This window comes from Perca flavescens, chromosome 19 (genome assembly GCF_004354835.1).
Source record: "Perca flavescens isolate YP-PL-M2 chromosome 19, PFLA_1.0, whole genome shotgun sequence".
NCBI classification, from domain to species: Eukaryota; Metazoa; Chordata; class Actinopteri; order Perciformes; family Percidae; genus Perca; species Perca flavescens.
The window spans coordinates 2,266,252-2,278,751 of NC_041349.1; the positions used below are offsets into that span (position 1 = coordinate 2,266,252).

At 45.2% G+C, this 12,500-nt stretch overlaps 2 protein-coding genes across 2 annotated transcripts in view; both read right to left on the reverse strand.

Annotated features, from left to right (window-relative positions):
* The window catches only part of LOC114546105 (asialoglycoprotein receptor 1-like), a 32,132-nt gene extending 26,206 nt beyond the window's left edge, over nucleotides 1-5,926 (reverse strand). Inside the window, 5 exon segments of the mRNA XM_028564770.1 lie at nucleotides 2,128-2,193; nucleotides 2,812-2,901; nucleotides 4,640-4,747; nucleotides 5,004-5,231; nucleotides 5,839-5,926. Coding sequence (XP_028420571.1) covers nucleotides 2,128-2,193; nucleotides 2,812-2,901; nucleotides 4,640-4,747; nucleotides 5,004-5,231; nucleotides 5,839-5,926 — 580 coding nt within the window.
* Nucleotides 5,927-7,103: 1,177 nt separating this feature from the next.
* LOC114546106 (asialoglycoprotein receptor 1-like) overlaps nucleotides 7,104-12,500 on the reverse strand; it is an 11,571-nt gene continuing 6,174 nt past the window's right edge. The window contains 4 exon segments of the mRNA XM_028564771.1: nucleotides 7,104-7,130; nucleotides 7,618-7,749; nucleotides 7,751-7,862; nucleotides 10,180-10,286. Of these exon segments, the coding sequence (XP_028420572.1) occupies nucleotides 7,104-7,130; nucleotides 7,618-7,749; nucleotides 7,751-7,862; nucleotides 10,180-10,286 (378 nt within the window).

Consider the following 12,500-nt stretch of genomic DNA (forward strand, 5'->3'; position numbering starts at 1 on the left):
GCGCCCTCCTTTCCTGGAGAAGCTCGCCATTCAGCGGCACTGGCTAGCAGAGAGACCTTGGGTGAGTCACTTTGTTCCCCAGCTGGAGGGCTTCAAGCACCAGCTGGAGGGCTTCCTACAAGCCACCACCAGCCTGCCTCCTCCCCAGTCGGCCAACACCGTAGCCGTCGGTGTGTGCTTTGTCAGCCAGCCTGCCACTTTACCGGCTCAACCAGAACTCTCGTCAGACTGCTCAGACGCTACCCGGTCAGCATATGCCCCCAACCACCAGCAGTCCTATGAAGGTACCCGCCTGGCCATCTTCACAGGGACCCGTGGAGGCCGTGGACGGAGGAAGGGACGTCGTGGCTCTCAGCGCCATGTCCCTAATCAGCCTCACATTGGACCTGAGCCCAAGCTGCCCAGCGGACCTGAGCCTGACCGAACCTGGGTACCTGAGCCTGGGCCGACCTGTGTGCCGGATTCGCTGCTGACGTGCAGCCGCCCAGATCCGCCGCTCGACCCCGGGCCGACGTGCGGCTCTCCTGCCTCCGGCCTCTTCCCTTACTCCCAGCTGGCTAGCAGCCTCTCAGAGCCCCAGTTAGCTAGGAACCTCCCTGAGTCCAGGCCAGCTAGCATCTCCCCTGAGTCCAGGCCAGCTAGCATCTCCCCTGAGTCCAGGCCAGCTAGCATCTCCCTGAGTCCAGGCCAGCTAGCATCTCCCCTGAGTCCAGGCCAGCTAGCATCTCCCCTGAGTCCAGGCCAGCTAGCATCTCCCCTGAGTCCAGGCCAGCTAGCATCTCCCCTGAGTCCAGGCCAGCTAGCATCTCCCCTGAGTCCAGGCCAGCTAGCATCTCCCTGAGTCCAGGCCAGCTAGCATCTCCCCTGAGTCCAGGCCAGCTAGTATCTCCCCCGACTCCCAGCTAACCAGCAGCTCTCCTGAGTCCCAGCTAGCTGGTAGTCTCTCTAATGTCCCCGAGTTCTCTGGCGTCCCCGAGTTCTCTGGCGTCCCCGAGCTGCCCAGTGTCCCAGCACTGCCCAATACCCCTGTGACTTTGCCGGTCTCCGGCTCCCATGAGACCGCCCCTAAGACTGTGCCTGTCTCCATCCCGGTCACCGTGCCCATCCTTGTCCCTGTCACCGTGCCCGTCTCTGTCCCCTTCACTATCTGTGTCCCTATTGCTTTCCCTGCCCCTGAGTCCAAGTCCGTCCCATCTGTGTCTGAGTCTGTCTTGTCTGAGTCTGTCCTGTCCATGTCTGCATGTGTTCCCTCGGTCCCCAGTCCCAAAGGTCCCTGTCCCTAGTGACCCTCTGTTGTCCTCTGTGTTCCCTGTGCCCCTGGGCCCCTCTGTTCCCTGTTCGTCAGTTTGCTCCTGCCTGTGTTTTTCCCGTCAGTTTTGTTTTTGTGAGTTTTCCAGTCTTTGTACTGCCGCTTTTTGTTTTTATTAAACCCTCCCCATCAACGTTTGCCTGCCTGCTCTCTCTGCATTTGGGTCCTCACTCTCCCGCCACTCACCACAACAAGAGGAGTATAGATGTGTATATGTGTGTGTAGGTGTGTGTGTAGGTGTGTGTACCTGTGTGTAGAGGTGTGCAGATGTGTGTAACTGTTTGTAGGTGTGTGTGGAGGTGTGTAGATGTGTGTAACTGTTTGTAGGTGTGTGTAGAGGTGTGTAGATGTGTGTAACTGTTTGTAGGTGTTTTGTAGGTGTGTGTGGAGGTGTGTAGATGTGTGTAACTGTTTGTAGGTGTGTGTAGAGGTGTGCAGATGTGTGTAACTGTTTGTAGGTGTGTGTAGAGGTGTGCAGATGTGTGTAACTGTTTGTAGGTGTGTGTAGAGGTGTGCAGATGTGTGTAACTGTTTGTAGGTGTGTGTGTAGATGTGTGTAGATGTGTGTAGCTGTGTGTAGGTGTGTGGAGGTGTTTAGATATGTGTAGGTATGTGTACCTGTGTGTTTACCTTTGTGTACGTGTGTATACCAGTGTGTAGGTGTGTGTAGATGTGTGTACCTGTGTGTAGAGGTGTGTAGCTGTGTGTGTGTGTGTGTGTGTGTAGATGTGTGTGTGTGTGTGTGTAGTTGTGTGTATATGTGTGTAGATGTGTGTAGATGTGTGTAGTTGTGTGTAGTTGTGTGTAGATGTGTGTACCTGAGCTCAGCTGTTCCTTGTTGCTCTCCACAGAGAACTTGAGGCGGTGAACGTCTTTGGCTGCGTCTGAGACAGAGGGACACCGCGTTAGATCCCGCCCACTGTGGTTACCTTAGTTACGGCACAGTCCGTTTCCTATTGGCTGCCAGGCTCAGGTGGGTGTGGCCTACCTTTGGGGAGGGGATACAGCTGAATGACACGCAACTCTCACAAAAATGTAATCTAATATGTTAATTATAACTTTTTTCGACAACAAAAATTGGCCACTTTCAACACATTTTTTTTCGGACATTTAGCGTTGTACAAGTATGAAAGGAAAAGACTCAAATAAAGTACTAGTACCTCAACATTTAGACTGAAGTACAGTAGTGGAGTAAATGTACTTAGTTACAGTGGTGCTCATAAGTTTAGGAACCCATGCTAAAGTTGACTAAAAACAGGAATAAAAAAACCATCTTTTGGATATTGATATTGATGCCTTAATTAAAAAAAACGACTAAGGAAGAACATTTATTTATTTACAATACATTATTCATTCACAAAGAAAATTGGTGTTCTTAAAGGTTGGATTTTTCTTCATTTTTTTTAAGTAAGGCATTAAGATTTTTTTACTCCTGTTTTTAGTCAACTTTAGCATGGGGTCCTGAACCTATGAGCACCGCTGTAGTTCCAGCGCTGCGTTACCTTTGGTGAGCTGCTGGGCGGCACCCAGAGATCCAGTCAGGTTGGAAAAACTTCTCTCCAGAGACCAGAGTCGGTTAGAGGTCTTAGTGTCTGAAACACACACACACACACACACACACACACACACACACACACACACACACACACACACACAGAGATACACACACACACACACACACAGAGACACACTCACACACACACACACAGAGACACACACACACAGAGACACACAAACGCACACACAGACACACAGACAGAAACACACACACACACACACACACACACAGACAGACACACACACACACACACACACACACACAGACACAGACAGACAGACAGACATACATTACAGTCTAAAGTTAAAGTTCATTTATTCATATAGCACATTTAAACAGCCGCTAGACAGACCAAAGTGCTTTACAGAGCAATCATATAAAAACATAAAACCAGCAAGACAAAGCATAAAACACAGAATAAAAACAACAAGGCTAAGGACAACCCTAAAACACTGACTCAAGTATACAAAAGAAAGACCAATCTAAAGAGAAAATCAATACGCTAATGAGAATACGTAGGTTTTTACCAACGACTTGAAGATAGCAAGGTTGGGGGCTGTTCTGATCTCTAAAGGCAGGGTGGTCCACAGAGGAGTGTACGGACGAATAAGTTCAGATACAGTACAGGCCAAAAGTTTGGACACACCTTCTCATTCAATGTGTTTCTTTATTTTCATGACTATTTACATTGTAGATTCTCACTGAAGGCATCAAAACTATGAATGAACACATATGGAATTATGTACTTAACAAAAAGTGTGTGAAATAACTGAAAACATGTCTTATATTTTAGATTCTTCAAAGCAGCCCCCTTTGCTTTTTATTAATAAGGGAAAAACTTCCACTAATGAACCCTGACAAAGCACACCTGTGAAGGTAAAACCATTTCAGGTGACTACCTCATGAAGCTCATTGAGAGAACACCAAGGGTTTGCAGAGTTATCAAAAAAAGCAAAGGGTGGCTACTTTGAAGAATCTAAAATATAAGACATGTTTTCAGTTATTTCACACTTTTTTGTTAAGTACATAATTCCATATGTGTTCATTCATAGTTTTGATGCCTTCAGTGGGAATCTACAATGTAAATAGTCATGAAAATAACAAGGAAACGCATTGAATGAGAAGGTGTGTCCAAACTTTTGGCCTGTACTGTAGGTAGACGGGAGCTAAGTTATGTATAGATTTGAAGACCGAGAGAGAAGGATTTTGAAATCTATTCTCTGTCAAACGGGAAGCCAGTGTAGAGATTTGAGAATAGTGGAGATGTGGTCATATTTGCGACAGTTAAAGATAAGTCTGGCTGCAGCATTTTGGAGTAACTGAAGATGGACGATTTGAGAACTAGATATACCACAGTAAAGTGAATTGCAATAATCTAGCCAGCACGTGATGAATGCGTGAACCACCATTTCCAGAGTTATCGGGGTGAGAAAGCCTTTGATTTTAGACAATAAGCGAAGTTGGAAAAAAACGTGTTTATAAAATGTTAAGGACTGGTCCACAAGAACCCCCAGGTTCCTCACTCCTGCAGATCTAAAAACCGTAAGACTCCCCAAGTCTAGGCTGGTACACTGGGACCTTTCACTCGGGCTAAAAACAATGACTTCGGCCTTATCGTCAAAGTCCCTGGAAATCAATCAAACTTCCTGGTGTGTGTGTGTGTGTGTGTGTGTGTGTGTGTGTGTGTGTGTGTGTGTGTGTGTGTGTGTGTGTGTGTGTGTGTGTGTGTGTGTGTGTGTGTGTGTGTGTGTGTGTGTGTGTGTGTCTCTCACAGCTAGCTCCCAGTGCTATGATCAGAACCAGGATGAATGTAGCTGTCAGAGCAGGAATCAACCAGCGTCTGAACCTGGAGACAGCTGAGAGAGAGACAGATGCAGGCTCTGTGGAGAGACAGACAGGTATGGCAGACAGACCGACAGAGATACAGACAGTTCGAGAGACAGACACACACACAGCCAGAAAGAAAGAGAGTTGACTTTTCATCTTACAGTTCAGTCAGTTTTGCCACAGACAGATGGAGAGACAGACAGACAGACAGATGGAGAGACAGACAGAAAAACAGACAGACAGATGGAGAGACAGATGGAGAGACAGACAGACAGATGGAGAGACAGACAGGCAGACAGACAGGCAGACCTTTGTTCGAAAAGGAGCTGCTGTCATCTTCAATGTCGTGGTATTCAGTTGTCGTCATGGCGAGCGATTGTGTCTCTGCTCCTTCGTGTGTCTCCTCGTCCCAACGAACCGACAAACAGTCTGCCTGTCCAAACAGCGAGCCGAGGTCAACGGCCCCAAAACGACCTTTGAACTGCACAACACGGCACTGAGCAAACTCACTTCTAGTGACAAAAGCTCCAAAAACATCTGACAAAAACATGAAAAAATCTAAAATAAAAAAAACAACCTCAAAATAAGCAACAGCGAAGTCAATACAGAGACAGAAAGAGAGAAAATAAAATAAATGGTGATTAATGTGTGGATTATTTACTGGATGACTGGTTTGGTCTCTAAAATGTAATATCGTCACCTTCCTAAAATAATGGCCTAAGTCATTTTTTAACAAAAATTATCTCTTTTCCTAAATCACCTCCTCATGGTGCTGGCCACCTCTGGTAAAATTGCCTACATCCTCAGTTGAACAGGTCATGTGATTCTTCACCTTTAGTATAATAAAAAAAATGACTTAGGCAATTATTTTAGGAAGATGACGATATAATATATACACTACCGGTCAAAAGTTTGGAGTCACTTATACATTTCCATTACAGACAGAATTCGAGCTGAGATCAGTTGCATTGTTTTTTTAATCAGGGCGGCAGTTTTCAGATTACCTTACGTGCTTATTACATAATTGTTAAAGGGTTCTCGACTGTTGTAGAAAGAAGTGGCTGAAGAACCGCTTGAAATCCCATGCTTTTTGGTCTAAACGTCAGACCCAAATTAAAAGTGGCGGCAGGTAAAATCACATTACCACGGCTGTCATTTCCAACGCGAAGGCCCGGTAAGCTGTCTGCTTCCTTGAGGCGATCCTTGGATCGTACCCAGGTACCAAGGATCATCTCAAGATACTCATCCCAAGATACCAAGGATCATCCCAAGATACCAAGGATCATCTCAAGGTGCCAAGGATCATCTCAAGGTACCAAGGATCATCTCAAGATACCAAGGATCATCCCAAGGAACCAAGGATTATCTCAAGGTGCCAAGGATCATCTCAAGGTACCAAGGATCATCTCAAGGAACCAAGGATTATCTCAAGATACCAAGGATCATCCCAAGGAACCAAGGATCATCCCAAGGAACCAAGGATCATCTCAAGGTGCCAAGGATCATCCGAAGGAACCAAGGATCATCTCAAGGTACCAAGGATCATCTCAAGGTACCAAGGACCATCCCAAGGTGCCAAGGATTATCTCAAGGAACCAAGGATTATCTCAAGTTACCAAGGATCATCTCAAGTTACCAAGGATCATCTCAAGTTACCAAGGATCATCTCAAGTTACCAAGGATCATCCCAAGATACCAAGGATCATCCCAAGGTGCCAAGGATCATCCCAAGGAACCAAGGATCATCCCAAGGTGCCAAGGATCATCCCAAGGTGCCAAGGATCATCCCAAGGAGCCAAGGATCATCCCAAGGAGCCAAGGATCATCTCAAGATACCAAGAATCATCCCAAGGTCACACGGCTTTAAAAATGAGCTCAAGTGTGAAGCTTCAGTTATTGTAGCCGCGTTTTTCCCGGCGCCGGGTAAAATCCCATTACCACGGCTGTCATTTCCAACGCGAAGGCCCGGTAAGCTGTCTGCTTCCTTGAGGCGATCCTTGGATCGTACCACTCCGCACATAAATTGCCGATTTCCACGCAAAATATTTGGGGCTTGCATGATTTCATAATCTCTGCATTTGCGTTGCAAAAAAGTCACATAATGTATCTTAGCAGAAAGTTGAAAAATGTTGCATTTACTTCACACAAGAGCAGCCATTTTCCCCTGTTGCCATGGGAACGTTATGAAGTGACGTAATTATGCGACGTGAACATCATCGAAAAGCGGGGTGTTGTGGGGGAAGTCACTTTTTTCTCTTTTTCATCAAACCGCAATTCAATTCATCAAACTGCAAGTTCCCGCAATTACATCGCATAAAATTGCATAAATATCTTGCATATTCCATTGCATTTTTTAAGAAAACGTTATAATCAAGGATTTTTGCCCTGCAACATTCACAAAAAAACTGGTCAACACACCGTGAATGCACCGTCAAACTGTTTCAGCGTGAACGCACCGTGAAAGGGTTAAAGGGTTCTTGACTGTTGTAGAAAGAAGTGGCTGAAGAAACGCTTGAAATCCCATGCTTTTTGGTCTAAACGTCAGACCCAAATTAAAAGTGGCGCCAGGTAAAATCACGTTACCACGGCTGTCATTTCCAACGCGAAGGCCCGGTAAGCTGTCTGCTTCCTTGAGGCGATCCTTGGATCGTACCCAGGTACCAAGGATCATCTCAAGATACCAAGGATCATCCCAAGGAACCAAGGATCATCCCAAGGAACCAAGGATTATCTCAAGGTGCCAAGGATCATGCCAAGGTACCAAGGAAAAAGTCAGAAAACGTGACAAAACTGACGAAAAAGTGTCATAAGATTATTTATTAGAAAGTGACAAAAAAGTCTGAAAAAGTGACAGAAACTTCGAAAACAAATGACAAGTGTGGAAAAAGACAACCAAAATGTTGAAATTTGTTTCACATTTTGCCTCCTCTCTCAGTTTGAGTATTTCTGTGCAGGCAGCGGTGGGGCAGCTCTTGTAGTTCAGCGTTGAGGACCCCGCTGGCAGACTCAGTTTAGCTGCGCTGGCCGTGTTTCTGGCAGATGTAGCGCATGGCGGTGGAGCAGTGGAGGTCGTTGAGGCGTCCGTCGTTGTGAATGTGAGCGCAGTCCTCGTCTCCGGGGCCAAAACCGTGACCGGTCCAGCTGTCAGGTTGACCGGGTCTCCATCGCCTGAAACACACACACACACACACACACACACACACACACACACACACACACACACACACACACACACACACACACACACACACACACACACCAGAAATAAGATCTGCTTTTTCCTCCTTCAAGATACAAACATGCATTGATACAAACACTTTCTATAGCCTCCTTCAAAATAAAAGCATTGATACAAACACTTTCTATAGCCTCCTTCAAAATAAAAGCATTGATACAAACACTTTCTATAGCCTCCTTCAAAATAAAAGCATTGATACAAACACTTTCTATAGCCTCCTTCAAAATAAAAGCATTGATACAAACACTTTCTATAGCCTCCTTCAAAATAAAAGCATTGATACAAACACTTTATATAGCCTCCTTCAAAATAAAAGCATTGATACAAACACTTTATATAGCCTCCTTCAAAATAAAAGCATTGATACAAACACTTTTTATAGCCTCATTCAAAACAAAAGCATTGATACAAACACTTTTTTATAGACTCCTTAGAAGTAAAAGCTGATACAAACACTTTCTCAAACCTCCATCAAAATAAAAGCATTGATACAATCACTTTCTATAGCCTCCTTCAAAATAAAAGCATTGATACAAACACTTTCTATAGCCTCCTTCAAAGTAAAAGCTGATACAAACACTTTCTAAAGCCTCCTTCAAAACAAAAGCATTGATACAAACACTATAGCCTCCTTCAAAACAAAAGTATTGATATAAACACTTTCTATAGATGCCTTCAAAATAAAAGCATTGATACAAACACTTGTTATAGCCTCCTTCAAAATGAAAGCATTGATGCAAACACTTTTTATAGCCTCCTTCAAAATAAAAGCATTGATACAAACACTTTCTATAGACACCTTCAAAATAAAAGCATTAATGACGCGGTCCTGTTTGACCCGTTTACAAAAACTTTCTATATCAGAACATTGAAAAAAGTGACAAAAAATCCCATCAAAAACATCGCCAAAGGTCACAAAAGAGTGATGAAAAAAGGACTTTAGAAAAAGCAACAAAAAAAAGAATTGGAATAAAATCGACAAACGTCGAGAAAAGTGTAGAAAAAGTTTTTACCCAGAAAAACCCAAAGTTGACGGGACAACGACACATACATACAAACACACATGCATACACACACACAGACACACACAGACATACAGACACACACAGACACACATACATACACACACACACAGACATACATACAGACACACATACATACACATACACACAGACACACATACACACACACACAGACACACATACACACACAGACACACACAGACATACATACAGACACATATACATACACATACACATACACACAGACACACATATACACATATACACAGACACACATACATGCATACACACACACAGACACACACAGACACACATACATACATACATACACACACACACACACAGACATACATACAGACACACATACACACAGAAACACACAGACACACATACATACACACACAGACAGACACAAACAGACACACACATACACACATACGGACAGACACACACACACACAGACACACACAGACACACACAGACACACATACATACACATACACACAGACACACACAGACAGACACACACAGACACATACATACACACATACATACACACACACAGACACACACACAGAAAGACACACACACACACACACATACATACATACACACAGACACACACAGACATACAGACATACATAAACACAGACACACACAGACACACACAGACAGACACACACACAGACACACAGACACACACATACATACACACAGACACACAGACAGACACACACAGACACATACATACACACACATACATACACACACAACGACACACACACAGACACACACACACACACAGACACACATACATACACACAGACACACACAGACATACACACACAGACACACACAGACAGACACACACACACAGACACACAGACACACATACATACACACAGACACACACAGACACACAGACACACATACATACACACACAGACACACATACACACAGACACACATGCATACACATAGACACACACAGACACACATACATACACACAGACACACACAGACACACATACATACACATACACACAGACACACACATACACACACAGACACACATACATACACATACACACATACACACAGACACAGACAGACACAGACACACACAGACACACACAGACACACATACATACACATACACACACACAGACACACACACACACACACACAGACACACACACACACACACACACACAGAGAAACCCACCTCCTGTTCATGACGTAGGGCGTGTGGTTGACCCACTCCCACTCTCCTTTCTCATCTGTCAGACCCACCCAGTAGAAGCTGCCGCCGGCGTGACGAATCACAAAATTCTGGAGCAGACAGACAGGCAGAAAGAGAGAGACAGACAGGCAGGCAGACAAACAGACAGACAGTGAGAGAGGGAGACAGACAGGCAGGCAGGAAGGCAGACAGGCAGGCAGGAAGGCAGACAGGCAGGCAGAAAGAGAGAGGCAGACAGACAGACAGAAAGAGAGAGACAGACAGGCAGGCAGACAGACAGGGAGAGAGGGAGACAGAAAGAAAGGGAGACAGACAGACAGAGAAGCAGGCAGACAGTTGGCAGCCAGAAAGACAGAGAGAGAGAGAGAGAGAGAGAGAGAGAGAGAGAGAGAGGCAGACAGACAGGCAGTCAGATGGACAGACAGGGAGAGAGGGAGACAGACAGACGGACAGACAGAGAGAGAGGCAGACAGACAGACCGGGAGAGAGGCAGACAGACAGGCAGGCAGACAGACAGACAGACAGACAGAGAGACAGACAGACAGCATATTTCACTTTCTGGAACTCAAACTTCTTTCAAATCAAGCCTCCAAAACAGACCGTGGATAACGATGTCCCACAGGGACCAACTCTGGGTCCCCAAAACATCCATTATTATCATTAAAATATACATCCATCTACTGGCCAGTTTACTAGTTAGTCAGACAGACAGACAGACAGACGGGCAGACAGACAGAGAGACAGACAGACAGACAGACAGACAGACAGGCAGACAGACTAATCGAGCCTCCAAAACAGACCGTGGATAACGGTGTCCAACAGGGACCAACTCTGGGTCCCCAAAACATCCCTTATTATCATTAAAATATACATCCATTTACTGGTCAGTTTACTAGTCAGACAGACAGACAGACAGACAGGACAGACAGACAGACAGACAGACAGACAGACAGACACAGACAGACAGACAGACAGACAGAGAGACAGACAGACCAATCGAGCCTCCAAAACAGACCGTGGATAACGGTGTCCAACAGGGACCAACTCTGGGTCCCCAAAACATCCATTATTATCATTAAAATATACATCCATCTACTGGCCAGTTTACTAGTTAGTCAGTCAGACAGACAGACAGACAGACAGACAGGGAGAGACAGACAGACTGAGAGACAGACAGACTAATCGAACCTCCAAAACAGACCGTGGATAACGGTGTCCAACAGGGACCAACTCTGGGTCCCCAAAACATCCATTATTATCATTAAAATATACATCCATCAATTGGTCAGTTTACTAGTCAGACAGACGACAGGGACAGACAGACAGATCAATCGAGCCTCCAAAACAGACCGTGGATAACGGTGTCCAACAGGGACCAACTCTGGTTCCCCAAAAAATCCATTATTATCATTAAAATATACATCCATCTATTGGTCAGTTTACTAGTCAGACAGACAGACGGGCAGACAGACAGAGAGACAGACCGACTAATCGAGCCTCCAAAACAGACCGTGGATAACGGTGTCCTACAGGGACCAACTCTCGGTCCCCAAAACATCCCTTATTATCATTAAAATATACATCCATCTACTGGTCAGTTTACTAGTTAGACAGACAGACAGACAGACAGACGGACAGACGGGTAGACAGACAGAGAGACAGACAGACTAATCGAGCCTCCAAAACAGACCGTTGATAACGGTGTCCTACAGGGACCAACTCTCGGTCCCCAAAACATCCCTTATTATCATTAAAATATACATCCATCTACTGGCCAGTTTACTAGTTAGTCAGTCAGACAGACAGACAGACAGACAGGGAGAGACAGACAGACAGATGGGCAGACAGACAGAGAGACAGACAGACAGACAGACAGGCAGACAGACCAATCAAGCCTCCAAAACGGACCGTGGATAACGGTGTCCAACAGGGACCAACTCTGGGTCCCCAAAACATCCATTATTATCATTAAAATATACATCCATCTACTGGCCAGTTTACTAGTTAGTCAGTCAGACAGACAGACAGACAGACAGACAGGGAGAGACAGACACACAGAGAGACAGACAGACTAATCGAGCCTCCAAAACAGACCGTGGATAACGGTGTCCAACAGGGACCAACTCTGGGTCCCCAAAACATCCCTTATTATCATTAAAATATACATCCATTTACTGGTCAGTTTACTAGTCAGACAGACAGACAGACAGGGACAGACAGACAGACAGACAGGGAGACCGGGAGATACAGACAGACAGACTAATTGAGCCTCCAAAACAGACCGTGGATAATAGTGTCCTACA